General features: G+C 47.2%; 1 protein-coding gene across 1 annotated transcript in view; it reads left to right on the top strand.

The window, feature by feature from the left end:
• The window catches only part of LOC311107275 (annexin A6-like), a 96072-nt gene that overhangs the window by 29506 nt on the left and 50879 nt on the right, over positions 1 to 15687 (top strand). Inside the window, exon 2 of the mRNA XM_084149755.1 lies at positions 10827 to 11635. Coding sequence (XP_084005881.1) covers positions 10883 to 11635 — 753 coding nt within the window. The 5' untranslated portion in view covers positions 10827 to 10882. The remainder of the gene's footprint in view (positions 1 to 10826; positions 11636 to 15687) is intronic.

The raw sequence follows: 15687 nt of genomic DNA, 5'->3' as shown, positions 1-15687 counted from the left end.
GCTTCCTGGCTGATGTTTTGGTCACTTTTGAATGCTGGCGGTGCTTTCACTCTAGTGGTAGCATGAGACGGAGTCTACAACCCACACAAGTGGCTCAGGTAGTGCAGCTTATCCAGGATGGCACATCAATGCGAGCTGTGGCAAGAAGGTTTGCTGTGTCTGTCAGTGTAGTGTCCAGAGCATGGAGGCGCTACCAGGAGACAGGCCAGTACATCAGGAGACGTGGAGGAGGCCGTAGGAGGGCAACAACCCAGCAGCAGGACCGCTACCTCCGCCTTTGTGCAAGGAGGAGCAGGAGGAGCACTGCCAGAGCCCTGCAAAATGACCTCCAGCAGGCCACAAATGTGCATGTGTCTGCTCAAACGGTCAGAAACAGACTCCATGAGGGTGGTATGAGGGCCCGACGTCCACAGGTGGGGGTTGTGCTTACAGCCCAACACCGTGCAGGACGTTTGGCATTTGCCAGAGAACACCAAGATTGGCAAATTCGCCACTGGCGCCCTGTGCTCTTCACAGATGAAAGCAGGTTCACACTGAGCACGTGACAGACGTGACAGAGTCTGGAGACGCCGTAGAGAACGTTCTGCTGCCTGCAACATCCTCCAGCATGACCGGTTTGGCGGTGGGTCAGTCATGGTGTGGGGTGGCATTTCTTTGGGGGGGCCACACAGCCCTCCATGTGCTCGCCAGAGGTAGCCTGACTGCCATTAGGTACCGAGATGAGATCCTCAGACCCCTTGTGAGACCATATGCTGGTGCGGTTGGCCCTGGGTTCCTCCTAATGCAAGACAATGCTAGACCTCATGTGGCTGGAGTGTGTCAGCAGTTCCTGCAAGAGGAAGGCATTGATGCTATGGACTGGCCCGCCCGTTCCCCAGACCTGAATCCAATTGAGCACATCTGGGACATCATGTCTCGCTCCATCCACCAACGCCACGTTGCACCACAGACTGTCCAGGAGTTGGCGGATGCTTTAGTCCAGATCTGGGAGGAGATCCCTCAGGAGACCATCCGCCATCAGGAGCATGCCCAGGCGTTGTAGGGAGGTCATACAGGCACGTGGAGGCCACACACACTACTGAGCCTCATTTTGACTTGTTTTAAGGACATTCCATCAAAGTTGGATCAGCCTGTAGTGTGGTTTTCTACTTTAATTTTGAGGGTGACTCCAAGTCCAGACCTCCATGGGTTGATACATTTGATTTCCATTGATAATTTTTGTGTGATTTTGTTGGCAGCACATTCAACAATGTAAAGAATAAAGTATTTAATAAGATTATTTCATTCATTCAGATCTAGGATGTGTTGTTTAAGTGTTCCCTTTATTTTTTTGAGCAGTGTAAATACATTTGTTCTAAACTGTTAAACCATTGTCTCTCTCTCTCTCTTTGAGTCAACTACTCATCACATTTTATGCGCTGCAGTGCTAGCTAGCTGTAGCTTATGCTTTCGGTACGATTCATTCTCTGATCGTTTGATTGGGTGGACAACATGTCAGTTCCTGCTGCAAGAGCTCTGATAGGTTGGAGGACGTCCTCCGGGAAGTTATCATAATTATTGTGTAAGTCTATGGAAGGGGTTGAGAACCATGAGCCTCCTAGGTTTTGTGTTGAAGTCAATGTGTATATATATATATATATATATATATAGTTTTATCTAAAAAGGATAACTTTTTGAATGTTTTGTTATTTTTATTTTTATGAAATTCACTGAGGTGGATGGTCCTCCCTTTCCTCCTCTGAGGAGGCTCCACTGCTGCATACCAGCTGACTGCAGCACGGACCTGACTACACAGTGAACCGTCATCTGGATTTTGTTAAGTGTTAAAGTCTGTAGAGAGGAGAATCAGCGGAACTAACGTTTTAGGAGAGTGCACGTTTAGGAGAGTGCACGTTTAGCAGAGCCCAGGTTTGGCAGTTTAGCAGCCCTGAATGATGCTGAGGTCTACTCGTTACTAGGGATGTCAATAATGGTTGTTGTTTCAGCCAGCTAACCATATATGAACGGCACCTCCCTGGATGTATGGTGTTTTTATGTTTACTATATGATATTTTAAAGGAACTGTATAGCAGTCTGTTACTATATGTAAGACCACGTAAAATGATTCCTTCAAGTGATTTAACCTCTGACATCCCTACCTGTTAGTGTCTGACTTTCACACAATAGAGTTACAAAGGTGATAGAAATTCATGTGGACACCTGCTCGTCCAACCTCCCGAGAGTCTGTCATCAAAGCAAAGGGTGGCTATTTGAAGAATCTCAAATATATTTTGATTTGTTTAACACTTTTTTGGGTTACTACATGATTCCATATGCGTTCTTTCATAGTTTTGATGTCTTCACTATTATTCTAGAATGTAGAAAATAGTAAAAAATAAAGAAAAACCCTTGAATGAGTAGATGTGTCTCAACTTTTGACTGGTAGTGAAACTCATTCCAGGGAGGTGTTCCCCTCTGCTAGAGCTGGGTGTGTAATCGTTTACAGGGATTGTTATCCACAGCTGCAACCTCTGAACGGTTCCATCTCAGTTTTGGCTCGGTTCTGCCCTGACCTTCTAACCTGTACAGGTTCCACCCATCACTAGAGGTCAGGGGTCAGCCCCCGCATCGCTGTCAGGTGATCGCCAGCTCATCATGCCCAGGCAGCTGAGCTGCCCACTCTCTCTCACACACACACACACTCACACCAAGGGGAGTACACACACACACACACACACACACACACACACACCAAGGGGAGTACACACACACACACACACACACACACACACACACACACCAAGGGGAGTACACACGCGCACACACACACACACACACACACACACACACACACACACACACACACACACCAAGGGGAGTACACATGCGCACACACACACACACACACACACACACACACACACACACCAAGGGGAGTACACACACACACACACACACACACACACACACACACACACACACACACACACACCAAGGGGAGTACACACACACACACACACACACACACACAGGCAGCCTCCCACCCAAACACATGCCACGGGACTAATTGACTGGTTACGTGGCTTTAGCATGAAATGCCTTGCAGGCTTTTAAGGTATGTGGCCTTTTTTTCACTCCTGGAAGTGAGTTTGCATGACAGAAATCCAGTATTATATTTGAAAGGGACCTCCCTGGATGTATATTGTTACTTTATGATATTTTTAAAGGAACTGCATAGCAGTCTGTTACTATATGTAAGACCACGTAAAAGGATTCCTTCAAGTGATTATTGTGTTCATGTGATTGTGTAAACATAATTCAAGGAAGAGGCCTATACGGCGGGTGACTTAACAGTAACTTGTCCCCATTGTTTAGACAAGGCTAATTGTCATTGTTCCAGAAATGCCATATTCTGCTGTGACGCAGGCTTTGTCTGGCCTCAGCTAGAGCCCAATGAACACAGTCCCCTGGGGATGTTCCTTCCCTGGGTTTAAAATACAGAAACAAAACAAAGACAAGAGGTTGTATCCCAAATAGCACCCTATTCCCTATGTAATGCACTACTTTAGACCAGGACCTATAGGCAATATGTTGCCATTTGGGATGCAGACAGAGACTCGGACAAAGAAAAACATCAATAATTTATATTTCAGAACCCCTGCCTGTCATGACTACAATAGACTCCTATACTGGGAGTCAATCCCATGTTATGTCTCACCCAAAACATGTCATAACATTTTAGTCATTTAGCAGACGCTCTTATCCAGAGCAACTTACAGTTAAGTGAGTGCATACATGATTTTTATTTCTTTTATACTGGCCCCCCGTGGGAATCGAACCCACAACCCTGGCGTTGCAAACGCCATGTGCTACCAACTGAGCTACATCCCTGCCGGCCACTCCCTCCCCTCCCATCTCCTGAGTGGCGCAGTGGTCTAAGGCACTGCATCGCAGTGCTAACTGTGCCACTAGAGATCCTGGTTCGAATCCAGGCTCTGTCGCAGCTGGCCGCGACCGGGAGACTCATGGGCGGCGCACAATTGGCCCAGCGTCGTCCAGGGTAGGGGAGGGAATGGCCGGCAGGGATGTAGCTCAGTTGATAGAGCATGGCGTTTGCAACGCCAGGGTTGTGGGTTCGATTCCCACGGGGGGCCAGTATAAAAAAAATATATGTATTCACTAACTGTAAGTCGCTCTGGATAAGAGCGTCTGCTAAATGACTAAAATGTAAATGTAAATACCCTGGACCAATTGTGCACCGCCCCATGGGTCTCCCGGTCGCGGCCGGCTACGACAGAGCCTGGATTCGAACCAGGATCTCTAGTGGCACAGCTAGCACTGCGATGCAGTGCCTTAGACCACTGTGCCACTTATAAGATCCTAAGAGCGTTTGACAGCTGGTCAAGTAGTTTAACTGGTAGGTTATATCCTCATTGAGCTGTAGGACAGTGAACCAGTAGTTTAGCTGGTAGGCTATATCCTCATTGAGCTGTAGGACAGTGAACCAGTAGGGTAGATAGATTTTGAGATAGTCAAAATCTTTATCTAGTTTGTTGTATAAAGTGTGAAACGTGTTTAATGCTGAATGGCCATATAGTTCTATTAGTGGATTAGGGGAAACACCAACCGGCTACCGTATGCCACTCTGTCTGTGTCCCAAATGCACCCTACTTCCTATATAGTGCACTTATTTGGACTAGGGCTCATAGCAGCTCTGGTAATTAGTAGTGCACTATGTAGGGAATAGGGTGTCATTTGGGACGATCCCTTCTGTTCAAACACGCTAAATGAGTCATCTGTAATATTCATTCATTTTCACCATCTGATTCAGCTAAAAAGCCTGTCTGGACTATAAAGTCCTGCAGGAATCAACACAAGAAGAGGTCAAATAGAGACGGCTCTCCCTAAAGCTGTGTAGCTGAGAGCCTGGATCTGTTCTCTGGGGGGTTCTGCACTCTACAGCAAGCAGATGGTGTTTGGGAGTCTAATGGGACACTTCACCTTTACAAGAACATCACATTAAGACTGTCTCAAATGGCACCCTATTCCCTACGTAGTGCACTACCTTTGACCAGGGCCTATAGTTCTCTGGTCCAAAGTAGTGCACTATATAGGGAATAGGGCTGATTTGGGACGCAGGATACATCTGTTTTTATTTCTGTGTTTCTCCCAAACTGGCTGCTTTCCTCTTCTTCTTAGCTTTATTCTCCCGAGTGACACAGCGGAGATAATGGATACTGAGGCTGTTTATTCAGTGATAATTCTTACGCGTATGTCTCTTAAGTTGTAGCTATGTGGCGTCCGTACACACATTTCTCCGCACTGTTAAGCAATGAAAAGCAAATTCCAATCAAATGAAATATGTCTGCCAAATGAGTCACCTGTCCGCATCAGTCTGGCCATTTGTGGGAGGGCCGCTCTTTACCAGTCAAATAGAAAAACAACCCTCGGTGGAAGAGATTTAGCGTCATTCTAGTTTAGTATACATATGGTTTAAAGGGGATAGTTCACCCAAATGACAAAATTACACATTGGGTTTCCTTTCCCTGTAAGCAGTCATTTGCCCTATATCTTGCAATAATTATATCAATCTGTCCGTCTACAGTAGGTAAGCTATATCTTTCCATCTGCTATTTCCTCTTACCAGTCACCTGGAGTAGCAGCCCATTCCTCCCTCCCTCCCTCCCTCCCTCCCTCCCTCCCCCTGCTCTACTCTCCTCATCTCTGGCTCCTGTATCCCCTGTCTGACTGTCTGACACACATATACAGGCCTTTTGTTAGCATGGTGGACCAGCCAGCCTCTTCTAATAATAATAATAATAATAATAATATTATATACAGTCATGTGTGCATACATTTTTACGTATGGGTGGTCCCAGGGATCGAACCCACTACCCTGCCGTTACAAGCGCCGTGCTCTACCAGCTGAGCTACAGAGGACCACACCTCTCAACCTATACGGCATAGTGCTGGGCCTCAAATGGCACCCTAAGCCCTATATAGTGCGCTGTCCCCATAGGGCTCTGGTCAAAAGTAGTGCACGATAAAAGGAATAGGGTGCTATTTGGGATACAGCCTAGGTGCTGCCTGTGAGGTCTCCCAGCCTACCTGATAACGACCAAATAAAAGAGGCTGATAAATCTCAGCCGTGCCTCCGTCCGTCCGACCAAGGCTGATAAATCTCAGCCGTGCCTCCGTCCGTCCGACCAAGGTGAATATGAAGGACAGACTCGATGTTATCTAGCAGCATATTATCTGCATGATTGTCGAGGGGTCTGGGATATTGTTGATTTTTCCGGTGATTAATTTGTAGTGGAACGGTAGCTAGCTAGGCCATCACAAGCAGTTAGCTGGAGCTTAAATCATGTTAGCTCTGAAATTGGTTCAATGTCAGAGGGGAGGGGAGGGGGGGGGGTGACATTAGCCTGGTCCCAGATCTGTTTGTGCTCTCTTGCCAACTAGGATGGTACCAGTACACACTGATCTGAGACCGGTCTATGTTGGCATGTCTGTGGGGTTTTGGGTCTTTGTTGTTGGAGAATGACGTCTTCAAGCCGCTGTCCTCTCTCTTGTGACCGTTCCTCTCTTTTGTATGTGCTGTTTGATTTGAGGAGCTTGCATAGTGGACAAAGTTGTCAGTTGCCATCAAATATACAAATTAACATGGAACAACAGTGAAAAAATAGGATGTTTCCATTGTGGTCCCCAATGGAATAGTGTATGTGAAGACTTCAAATGTTTCAACTCTGATGAGAGTGGCCTAGGTCCAATCAATAAAGAGTCCTGTGGGCTTGCAAGAGCAGTGAGAGACGGGGGGGGGGGGGGGAAATGCATTATCAGGGGTCAGTGGTTTTAATACCCTCCTGTTCCATGCTGCTTACTTTGATTCTCTAGAAAAAAAGAAAAGAGCAAGTAGAAGATATAAGGGAGAGGAGATGAGGACTGTGGACCCGCCTGCTGGTGAGGGGTTAGGCAGGGTTAGAGGAGGGTAGAGACAGGGGGTGCGGAGGGTAGACCCGCCAGGCATTAGGCAGGGTTAGAGGAGGGTAGAGACAGGGGGTGCGGAGGGTGGACCCGCCAGGGTTAGAGGAGGGTAGAGACAGGGGGTGCGGAGGGTGGACCCGCCAGGCGTTAGGCAGGGTTAGAGGAGGGTAGAGACAGGGGGTGCGGAGGGTGGACCCGCCAGGCGTTAGCCAGGGTTAGAGGAGGGTAGAGACAGGGGGTGCGGAGGGTGGACCCGCCAGGCGTTAGGCAGGGTTAGAGGAGGGTAGAGACAGGGGGTGCGGAGGGTGGACCCGCCAGGCGTTAGGCAGGGTTAGAGGAGGGTAGAGACAGGGGGTGCGGAGGGTGGACCCGCCAGGCGTTAGGCAGGGTTAGAGGAGGGTAGAGACAGGGGGTGCGGAGGGTGGACCCGCCAGGCGTTAGGCAGGGTTAGAGGAGGGTAGAGACAGGGGGTGCGGAGGGTGGACCCGCCAGGCGTTAGGCAGGGTTAGAGGAGGGTAGAGACAGGGGGTGCGGAGGGTGGACCCGCCAGGCGTTAGCCAGGGTTAGAGGAGGGTAGAGACAGGGGGTGCGGAGGGTGGACCCGCCAGGCGTTAGCCAGGGTTAGAGGAGGGTAGAGACAGGGGGTGCGGAGGGTGGACCCGCCAGGCGTTAGGCAGGGTTAGAGGAGGGTAGAGACAGGGGGTGCGGAGGGTGGACCCGCCAGGCGTTAGGCAGGGTTAGAGGAGGGTAGAGACAGGGGGTGCGGAGGGTGGACCCGCCAGGCGTTAGGCAGGGTTAGAGGAGGGTAGAGACAGGGGGTGCGGAGGGTGGACCCGCCAGGCGTTAGGCAGGGTTAGAGGAGGGTAGAGACAGGGGGTGCGGAGGGTGGACCCGCCAGGCGTTAGCCAGGGTTAGAGGAGGGTAGAGACAGGGGGTGCGGAGGGTGGACCCGCCAGGCGTTAGGCAGGGTTAGAGGAGGGTAGAGACAGGGGGTGCGGAGGGTGGACCCGCCAGGCGTTAGCCAGGGTTAGAGGAGGGTAGAGACAGGGGGTGCGGACCCGGCTTCCCACCTTCCCTGCCTGGCTGAGGTGATTTGTGCCTTTCATGTTAAGGACCCAGTGAAATCCCATCTATTCAGAAACATTATAATCTGTCCAGCCAACAGACTCTGTTAAATGTAGGCCTCTCCGGAGGCAAGGCAGAAGAAGGAAGGAAGGAAGGAGTGGTTAAAATTGAACGGTGAGGGAAATACTAATCAGTGTTTTGAGAGTCGGAACAGCCCCCCTCTCTCTCTCTCTCTCTCTCTCTCTCTCTCTCTCTCTCTCTCTCTGTATCTATAACCTCTATGGGATCTATAACCTCTATGGGATCGGTGTCCCGTATACGGGACGGTTCAGCTAATGCGATTAGCATGACTGTTGTAAGTAACAGCAAACTTTCCAGGACATAGACATGTCTTACAGTGAGGGAAAAAAGTATTTGATCCCCTGCTGATTTTGTACGTTTGCCAACTGACAAAGAAATGATCAGTCTATAATTTTAATGGTAGGTTTATTTGAACAGTGAGAGACAGAATAACAACAAAAAAATCCAGAAAATGTCAAAAATGTTATAAATTGACTGTTGTAAGTAACAGCAAACTTTCCAGGACATAGACATGTCTTACAGTGAGGGAAAAAAGTATTTGATCCCCTGCTGATTTTGTACGTTTGCCCACTGACAAAGAAATGATCAGTCTATAATTTTAATGGTAGGTTTATTTGAACAGTGAGAGACAGAATAACAACAAAAAAATCCAGAAAATGTCAAAAATGTTATAAATTGATTAGCATTTTAAGAGATGCCAGGCAGGGTAGGACTGCCACCACTGTGCCCAGTCTTCAGTTGGAGACATTGCACTGATCAGACTGCATCTCTGTCTTTATGTGTCCCAAATGGTATCCTATTCCCTGTATAGTGCACTACTATGGGCCCTGGTCAAAAGTAGTGCCCTATACAGGGAACAGGGTGCATCCTCTCTGTCTGTACAGACCTTCCGCATCTCTACCCAGCTAGTCTCATTATGCAACCTGTCAGCCCAATCTCTACCCAGCTAGTCTCATTATGCAACCTGTCAGCCCAATCTCTACCCAGCTAGTCTCATTATGCAACCTGTCAGCCCAATCTCTACCCAGCTAGTCTCATTATGCAACCTGCCAGCCCCATCTCTACCCAGCTAGTCTCATTATGCAACCTGCCAGCTCCATCTCTACCCAGCTAGTCTCATTATGCAACCTGCCAGCTCCATCTCTACCCAGCTAGTCTCATTATGCAACCTGCCAGCTCCATCTCTACCCAGCTAGTCTCATTATGCAACCTGTCAGCCCAATCTCTACCCAGCTAGTCTCATTATGCAACCTGCCAGCCCCATCTCTACCCAGCTAGTCTCATTATGCAACCTGCCAGCTCCATCTCTACCCAGCTAGTCTCATTATGCAACCTGCCAGCCCCATCTCTACCCAGCTAGTCTCATTATGCAACCTGCCAGCCCAATCTCTACCCAGCTAGTCTCATTATGCAACCTGCCAGCTCCATCTCTACCCAGCTAGTCTCATTATGCAACCTGTCAGCCCAATCTCTACCCAGCTAGTCTCATTATGCAACCTGCCAGCCCCATCTCTACCCAGCTAGTCTCATTATGCAACCTGCCAGCTCCATCTCTACCCAGCTAGTCTCATTATGCAACCTGCCAGCTCCATCTCTACCCAGCTAGTCTCATTATGCAACCTGCCAGCTCCATCTCTACCCAGCTAGTCTCATTATGCAACCTGTCAGCCCAATCTCTACCCAGCTAGTCTCATTATGCAACCTGCCAGCCCCATCTCTACCCAGCTAGTCTCATTATGCAACCTGCCAGCTCCATCTCTACCCAGCTAGTCTCATTATGCAACCTGCCAGCCCCATCTCTACCCAGCTAGTCTCATTATGCAACCTGCCAGCCCAATCTCTACCCAGCTAGTCTCATTATGCAACCTACCAGCTCCATCTCTACCCAGCTAGTCTCATTATGCAACCTGCCAGCTCCATCTCTACCCAGCTAGTCTCATTATGCAACCTGCCAGCCCCATCTCTACCCAGCTAGTCTCATTATGCAACCTGCCAGCCCCATCTCTACCCAGCTAGTCTCATTATGCAACCTGCCAGCTCCATCTCTACCCAGCTAGTCTCATTATGCAACCTGCCAGCTCCATCTCTACCCAGCTAGTCTCATTATGCAACCTGTCAGCCCAATCTCTACCCAGCTAGTCTCATTATGCAACCTGCCAGCCCCATCTCTACCCAGCTAGTCTCATTATGCAACCTGCCAGCTCCATCTCTACCCAGCTAGTCTCATTATGCAACCTGCCAGCCCCATCTCTACCCAGCTAGTCTCATTATGCAACCTGCCAGCTCCATCTCTACCCAGCTAGTCTCATTATGCAACCTGCCAGCCCAATCTCTACCCAGCTAGTCTCATTATGCAACCTGCCAGCTCCATCTCTACCCAGCTAGTCTCATTATGCAACCTGCCAGCTCCATCTCTACCCAGCTAGTCTCATTATGCAACCTGCCAGCCCCATCTCTACCCAGCTAGTCTCATTATGCAACCTGCCAGCCCCATCTCTACCCAGCTAGTCTCATTATGCAACCTGCCAGCTCCATCTCTACCCAGCTAGTCTCATTATGCAACCTGCCAGCCCCATCTCTACCCAGCTAGTCTCATTATACAACCTACCAGTGAGACAGCTTTTTTGAGGCCTAAAATTGTAGTGGAATTATAAAGTATTTTTTTTTTATGAACTCATAGTCAACCCTCTGTCTCTGTTCTCCTCTTCCTCTTTCAGGTGACTGACCAGCTTCCCTGGGATTTGATGTCACCTCTAGATTGGTTCTACTGAAGATGGAAACACTGGAGTCTGAGCTCACCTGCCCAATCTGCCTGGAGCTGTTCGAAGATCCCCTGCTCTTACCCTGCGCCCACAGCCTGTGTTTCAACTGCGCCCACCGCATCCTGGTCTCCCACTGCTCGTCCAACAAGCCTCTAGAGTCCATCTCCGCCTTCCAGTGCCCCACCTGCCGTTACGTCATCACGCTGAACCACCGCGGTCTGGAGGGCCTGAAGCGCAATGTGACCCTGCAGAACATCATCCACCGTTTCCAGAAGGCCTCCGTCAGCGGCCCTAACTCCCCCAGTGAGAGCCGGCGCGCCCCAGGTCTCCCCGGAGGCCACAGGCCCTATAGCAGCAGTGGAGGAGGAAGCTCCGTTAGCCACAGCGCACGCTCCAGCCCGGCCCAGCCTTCCTCTCATCAGCAGACCGCCACCATGTCTCTGGAGCACCGTATCAGCTGCCAGTTCTGTGAGCAGGACCCGCCGCGCGAGGCGGTCAAGATGTGCGTGACCTGCGAAGTGTCATACTGTGACCGGTGTCTGCGTGCCACGCACCCCAATAAGAAGCCGTTTACCAGCCACCGGTTGGTGGAGCCGGTGCATGACGCCCACCTGAGAGGCCTCACCTGTCTGGAGCATGAGAATGAGAAGGTTAATATGTACTGCATCGTGGATGACCAGCTGATATGTGCCCTGTGTAAGCTGGTGGGACGACACAGAGAACATCAGGTCTCCTCTCTCAGCGAACGCTTCGACAAACTCAAGGTGAGCCACTCCTTCTCTCTAATACACAGATCACACACTAACTGTACACATCAACAAACTGTATTTGAAGGGTTTGATTACAAAACGCAATATATCCATTTTCAGAAATGTTGGTAAATTGAAATTAATTAAAAACACATCTTGTGAAAGAGATGAAGCTATTATTTTTTCATCTTGCCATGCATGACATGTGCTAGTGAAAAGACAAACAAGATTTTGTTTGAATTATTGCAAGGTAATTTTATTTAAAAAATACAAATTATCATGTTTTTGTGGCAAAACGCTATATTCCCCCCCCCCAAACAACAGAAAAAGTATCCCAATTGGATTTTAAACAGTTACATGTAATAAAGTATCTTTACATGAATAAATTACATTTACATTTTAGCAGACACTCTTATCCAGAGCGACTTACAGGAGCAATTAGGGTTAAGTGCCTTGCTCAAGGGCACATCGACAGATTTTTCATCTAGTCAGCTCGGGGATTAGAACCAGCGACCTTTCGGTTACTGGCACAACGCTCTTAACCACTAAGCTACCTGCCACCCAAATAAATAAATCATTATTTAAATAATCAATTTGTTTCAACTATATTGTGTAAATATATAGCATGGCTTATTTACTGTATCCAGAGGGTGGACAGTTTATGCAATGTGTGTTTTTCTTTTTGGACATTTAATTCACTTTTTGGAAAAAAAATATGGGGTTTTACAGGTTTTTCAATTAGGGTAATTCAACGGAAGCTTTTTGAGTTTGATTATATACACTTTATATACACTTTAGTGAAGGATTTATGGAATAATAAGGACTTCGGATGTCTTTCAGAATTAAATTAGCTGGTAAAGGATGGATTGATTGTTATTGTGGGAGTGACACAGCCCGCTGTCTGCAGCCTCCGCATGTTTCCAGACAGTAGTCTGTTATTGTTTTCCGTCGCTGGATCTTGGCTCTCTCCTTTTCAGGAGCTTGTTTAGAAAGTTTCCTCTTTCAGCCAACAGGAACAGATATCACAGGCTCCAACAGGAACAGATATCACAGGCTCCAACAGGAACAGATATCACATGCTCCAACAGGACCAGATATCACAGGCTCCAACAGGAACAGATATCACAGGCTCCAATAGGAACAGATATCACAGGCTCCAACAGGACCAGATATCACAGGCTCCAACAGGAACAGATATCACAGGCTCCAACAGGAACAGATATCACAGGCTCCAACAGGAATAGATATCACAGGCTCCAACAGGACCAGATATCACAGGCTCCAACAGGAACAGATATCACAGGCTCCAATAGGAACAGATATCACAGGCTCCAACAGGAATAGATATCACAGGCTCCAACAGGAACAGATATCACAGGCTCCAACAGGAACAGATATCACAGGCTCCAATAGGAACAGATATCACAGGCTCCAACAGGAACAGATATCACAGGCTCCAACAGGAACAGATATCACAGGCTCCAACAGGAATAGATATCACAGGCTCCAACAGGAACAGATATCACAGGCTCCAATAGGAACAGATATCACAGGCTCCAACAGGAACAGATATCACAGGCTCCAATAGGAACAGATTTCACAGGCTCCAACAGGAATAGATATCACAGGCTCCAATAGGAACAGATATCACAGGCTCCAATAGGAACAGATATCACAGGCTCCAACAGGAACAGATATCACAGGCTCCAACAGGAATAGATATCACAGGCTCCAACAGGAACAGATATCACAGGCTCCAACAGGAACAGATATCACAGGCTCCAACAGGAACAGATATCACAGGCTCCAACAGGAACAGATATCACAGGCTCCAACAGGAACAGATATCACAGGCTCCAACAGGAACAGATATCACAGGCTCCAACAGGAATAGATATCACAGGCTCCAACAGGACCAGATATCACAGGCTCCAACAGGAACAGATATCACAGGCTCCAATAGGAACAGATATCACAGGCTCGAACAGGAACAGATATCACAGGCTCCAACAGGAATAGATATCACAGGCTCCAACAGGAACAGATATCACAGGCTCCAACAGGAACAGATATCACAGGCTCCAACAGGAACAGATATCACAGGCTCCAACAGGAACAGATATCACAGGCTCCAACAGGAACAGATATCACAGGCTCCAACAGGAACAGATATCACAGGCTCCAACAGGAACAGATATCACAGGCTCCAACAGGAACAGATATCACAGGCTCCAACAGGAACAGATATCACAGGCTCCAACAGGAACAGATATCACAGGCTCCAACAGGAATAGATATCACAGGCTCCAACAGGAACAGATATCACAGGCTCCAACAGGAACAGATATCACAGGCTCCAACAGGAATAGATATCACAGGCTCCAACAGGAATATATATCACAGGCTCCAACAGGAACAGATATCACAGGCTCGAACAGGAACAGATATCACAGGCTCCAAACTGTCCAAGGGATCCATAACCAAAAGCTCCATAACACTCGAGAGCTCAAAGCTAACGTAACGCTAGGTAGCCAGCGAATGAACAGCTGAGAGTGACAGCTATCTATCACCCCATCTGGCTGACTAAGCCAGGGGTTAGCCTAAATTAATAAGATAAGGTTCTGAATACGTTGAAAAGTGTGAAAAAAATATTTAGAGAAGCCTGAGCTTACGACTGAACAGACAAATATGATGGAAATGATTCACTAAATGACTCACTTTGGCGCCAGCTGCAAAAACCATATGGAATTTTCCATCTACCTGGACAACGGATATAGTGCATCTTGGGAAAAAAACTAGTGTGTTTTGATATCACATTTAGCAAATGAACACATTTTAAAGCGCACCTAAAGTAAATGTTTTTAAAGTTTCATAAAAGCCATATTTCATACACATAGAAAGGAACCATTCATTTCAGATGAAAAAAATCTAATCAAATCAAATTGTATTGGTCACAAACACATATTTAGCAGATGTTATTGCGGGTGTAGCGAAATGCTTGTGTTCCTAGCTCCAACAGTGCAGTAGTATCTATAACAATTCGCAACAATACACACAAATCTAAAAGTAAATGAATGAATAATATAAATATTTGGACGAGCAATGTCGGAGTGGCATTGACTAAAATACAGTAGAATAGAATACAGTATATTTATATGAGATGAGTAAAGCAGTATGTAAACATTATTAAAGTGACTAGTGTTCCATTATTAAAGTGGCCAGTGATTCCATGTCTAGGGAGGTAGCTCAGTTGGTAGAGCATGGCGTTTGCAACACCAGGATTGTGGGTTCGATTCCCACGGGGGGCCAGTATGAAAATAAAAAAGAATAATGTATGCACTAACTGTAAGTCGCTCTGGATAAGAGCGTCTGCTAAATGACGTAAATGAAAAGAAATATGGCAGCAGCCTCTAAGGTGCAGGGTTGAATAACTGGGTGGTAGCCGGCTAGTGAATGCAAATGTCAAAATTTGTGTTCATCGTGTTTTGGAAATAAACTCTTAATTTGAACTGAACCGCTAACTTCACATATATTTAGTTATACATAACTATAACAAGGTCATGATAAGGAAGAGTTTGGCGACTACCATATTAGAACTTCAATATATTTTAGTAATGAATGAGCTCAAATAAATCCATATAGCTGCCAGGTTGAGACAGAATATCTGTTCTATAACCTCCCCCTCTAAATGTACTGGTTAAACAACAGAGACCACATTAATCCATCCATCCTATAGGAGTTAGACTATATGTTTGACTGGTTAAACAGCAGAAACCACATTTAATCCTAAAAACTATACATACCTCGGCCTAAACATCAGCACCACAAGTAACTGAAATCCCAATTGGGATCTGGCTAAAAAGACTTCAGTCAGTTATAGAACCCATCGCCCTTTATGGCTGTGAGGTTTGGGGTTCACTCACCAACCAAGAATTCACAAAATGGGACAAAAACTACATTTGAGACTTTGCAAGCAGAATTCTACAGAAACATTGTCTGTGTATAACATTAAACACCAAATAATGCATGCAGAACTAGGACTATATCCGCTAATTATCAAAATCCAG

Source organism: Coregonus lavaretus (assembly GCF_964263955.1).
Source record: "Coregonus lavaretus genome assembly, chromosome: 32".
In the NCBI taxonomy this organism is placed as follows: Eukaryota; Metazoa; Chordata; class Actinopteri; order Salmoniformes; family Salmonidae; genus Coregonus; species Coregonus lavaretus.
The sequence above is the reverse complement of the archived record's forward strand: the minus strand, read 5'-3'. Positions and strand labels throughout refer to the sequence as shown.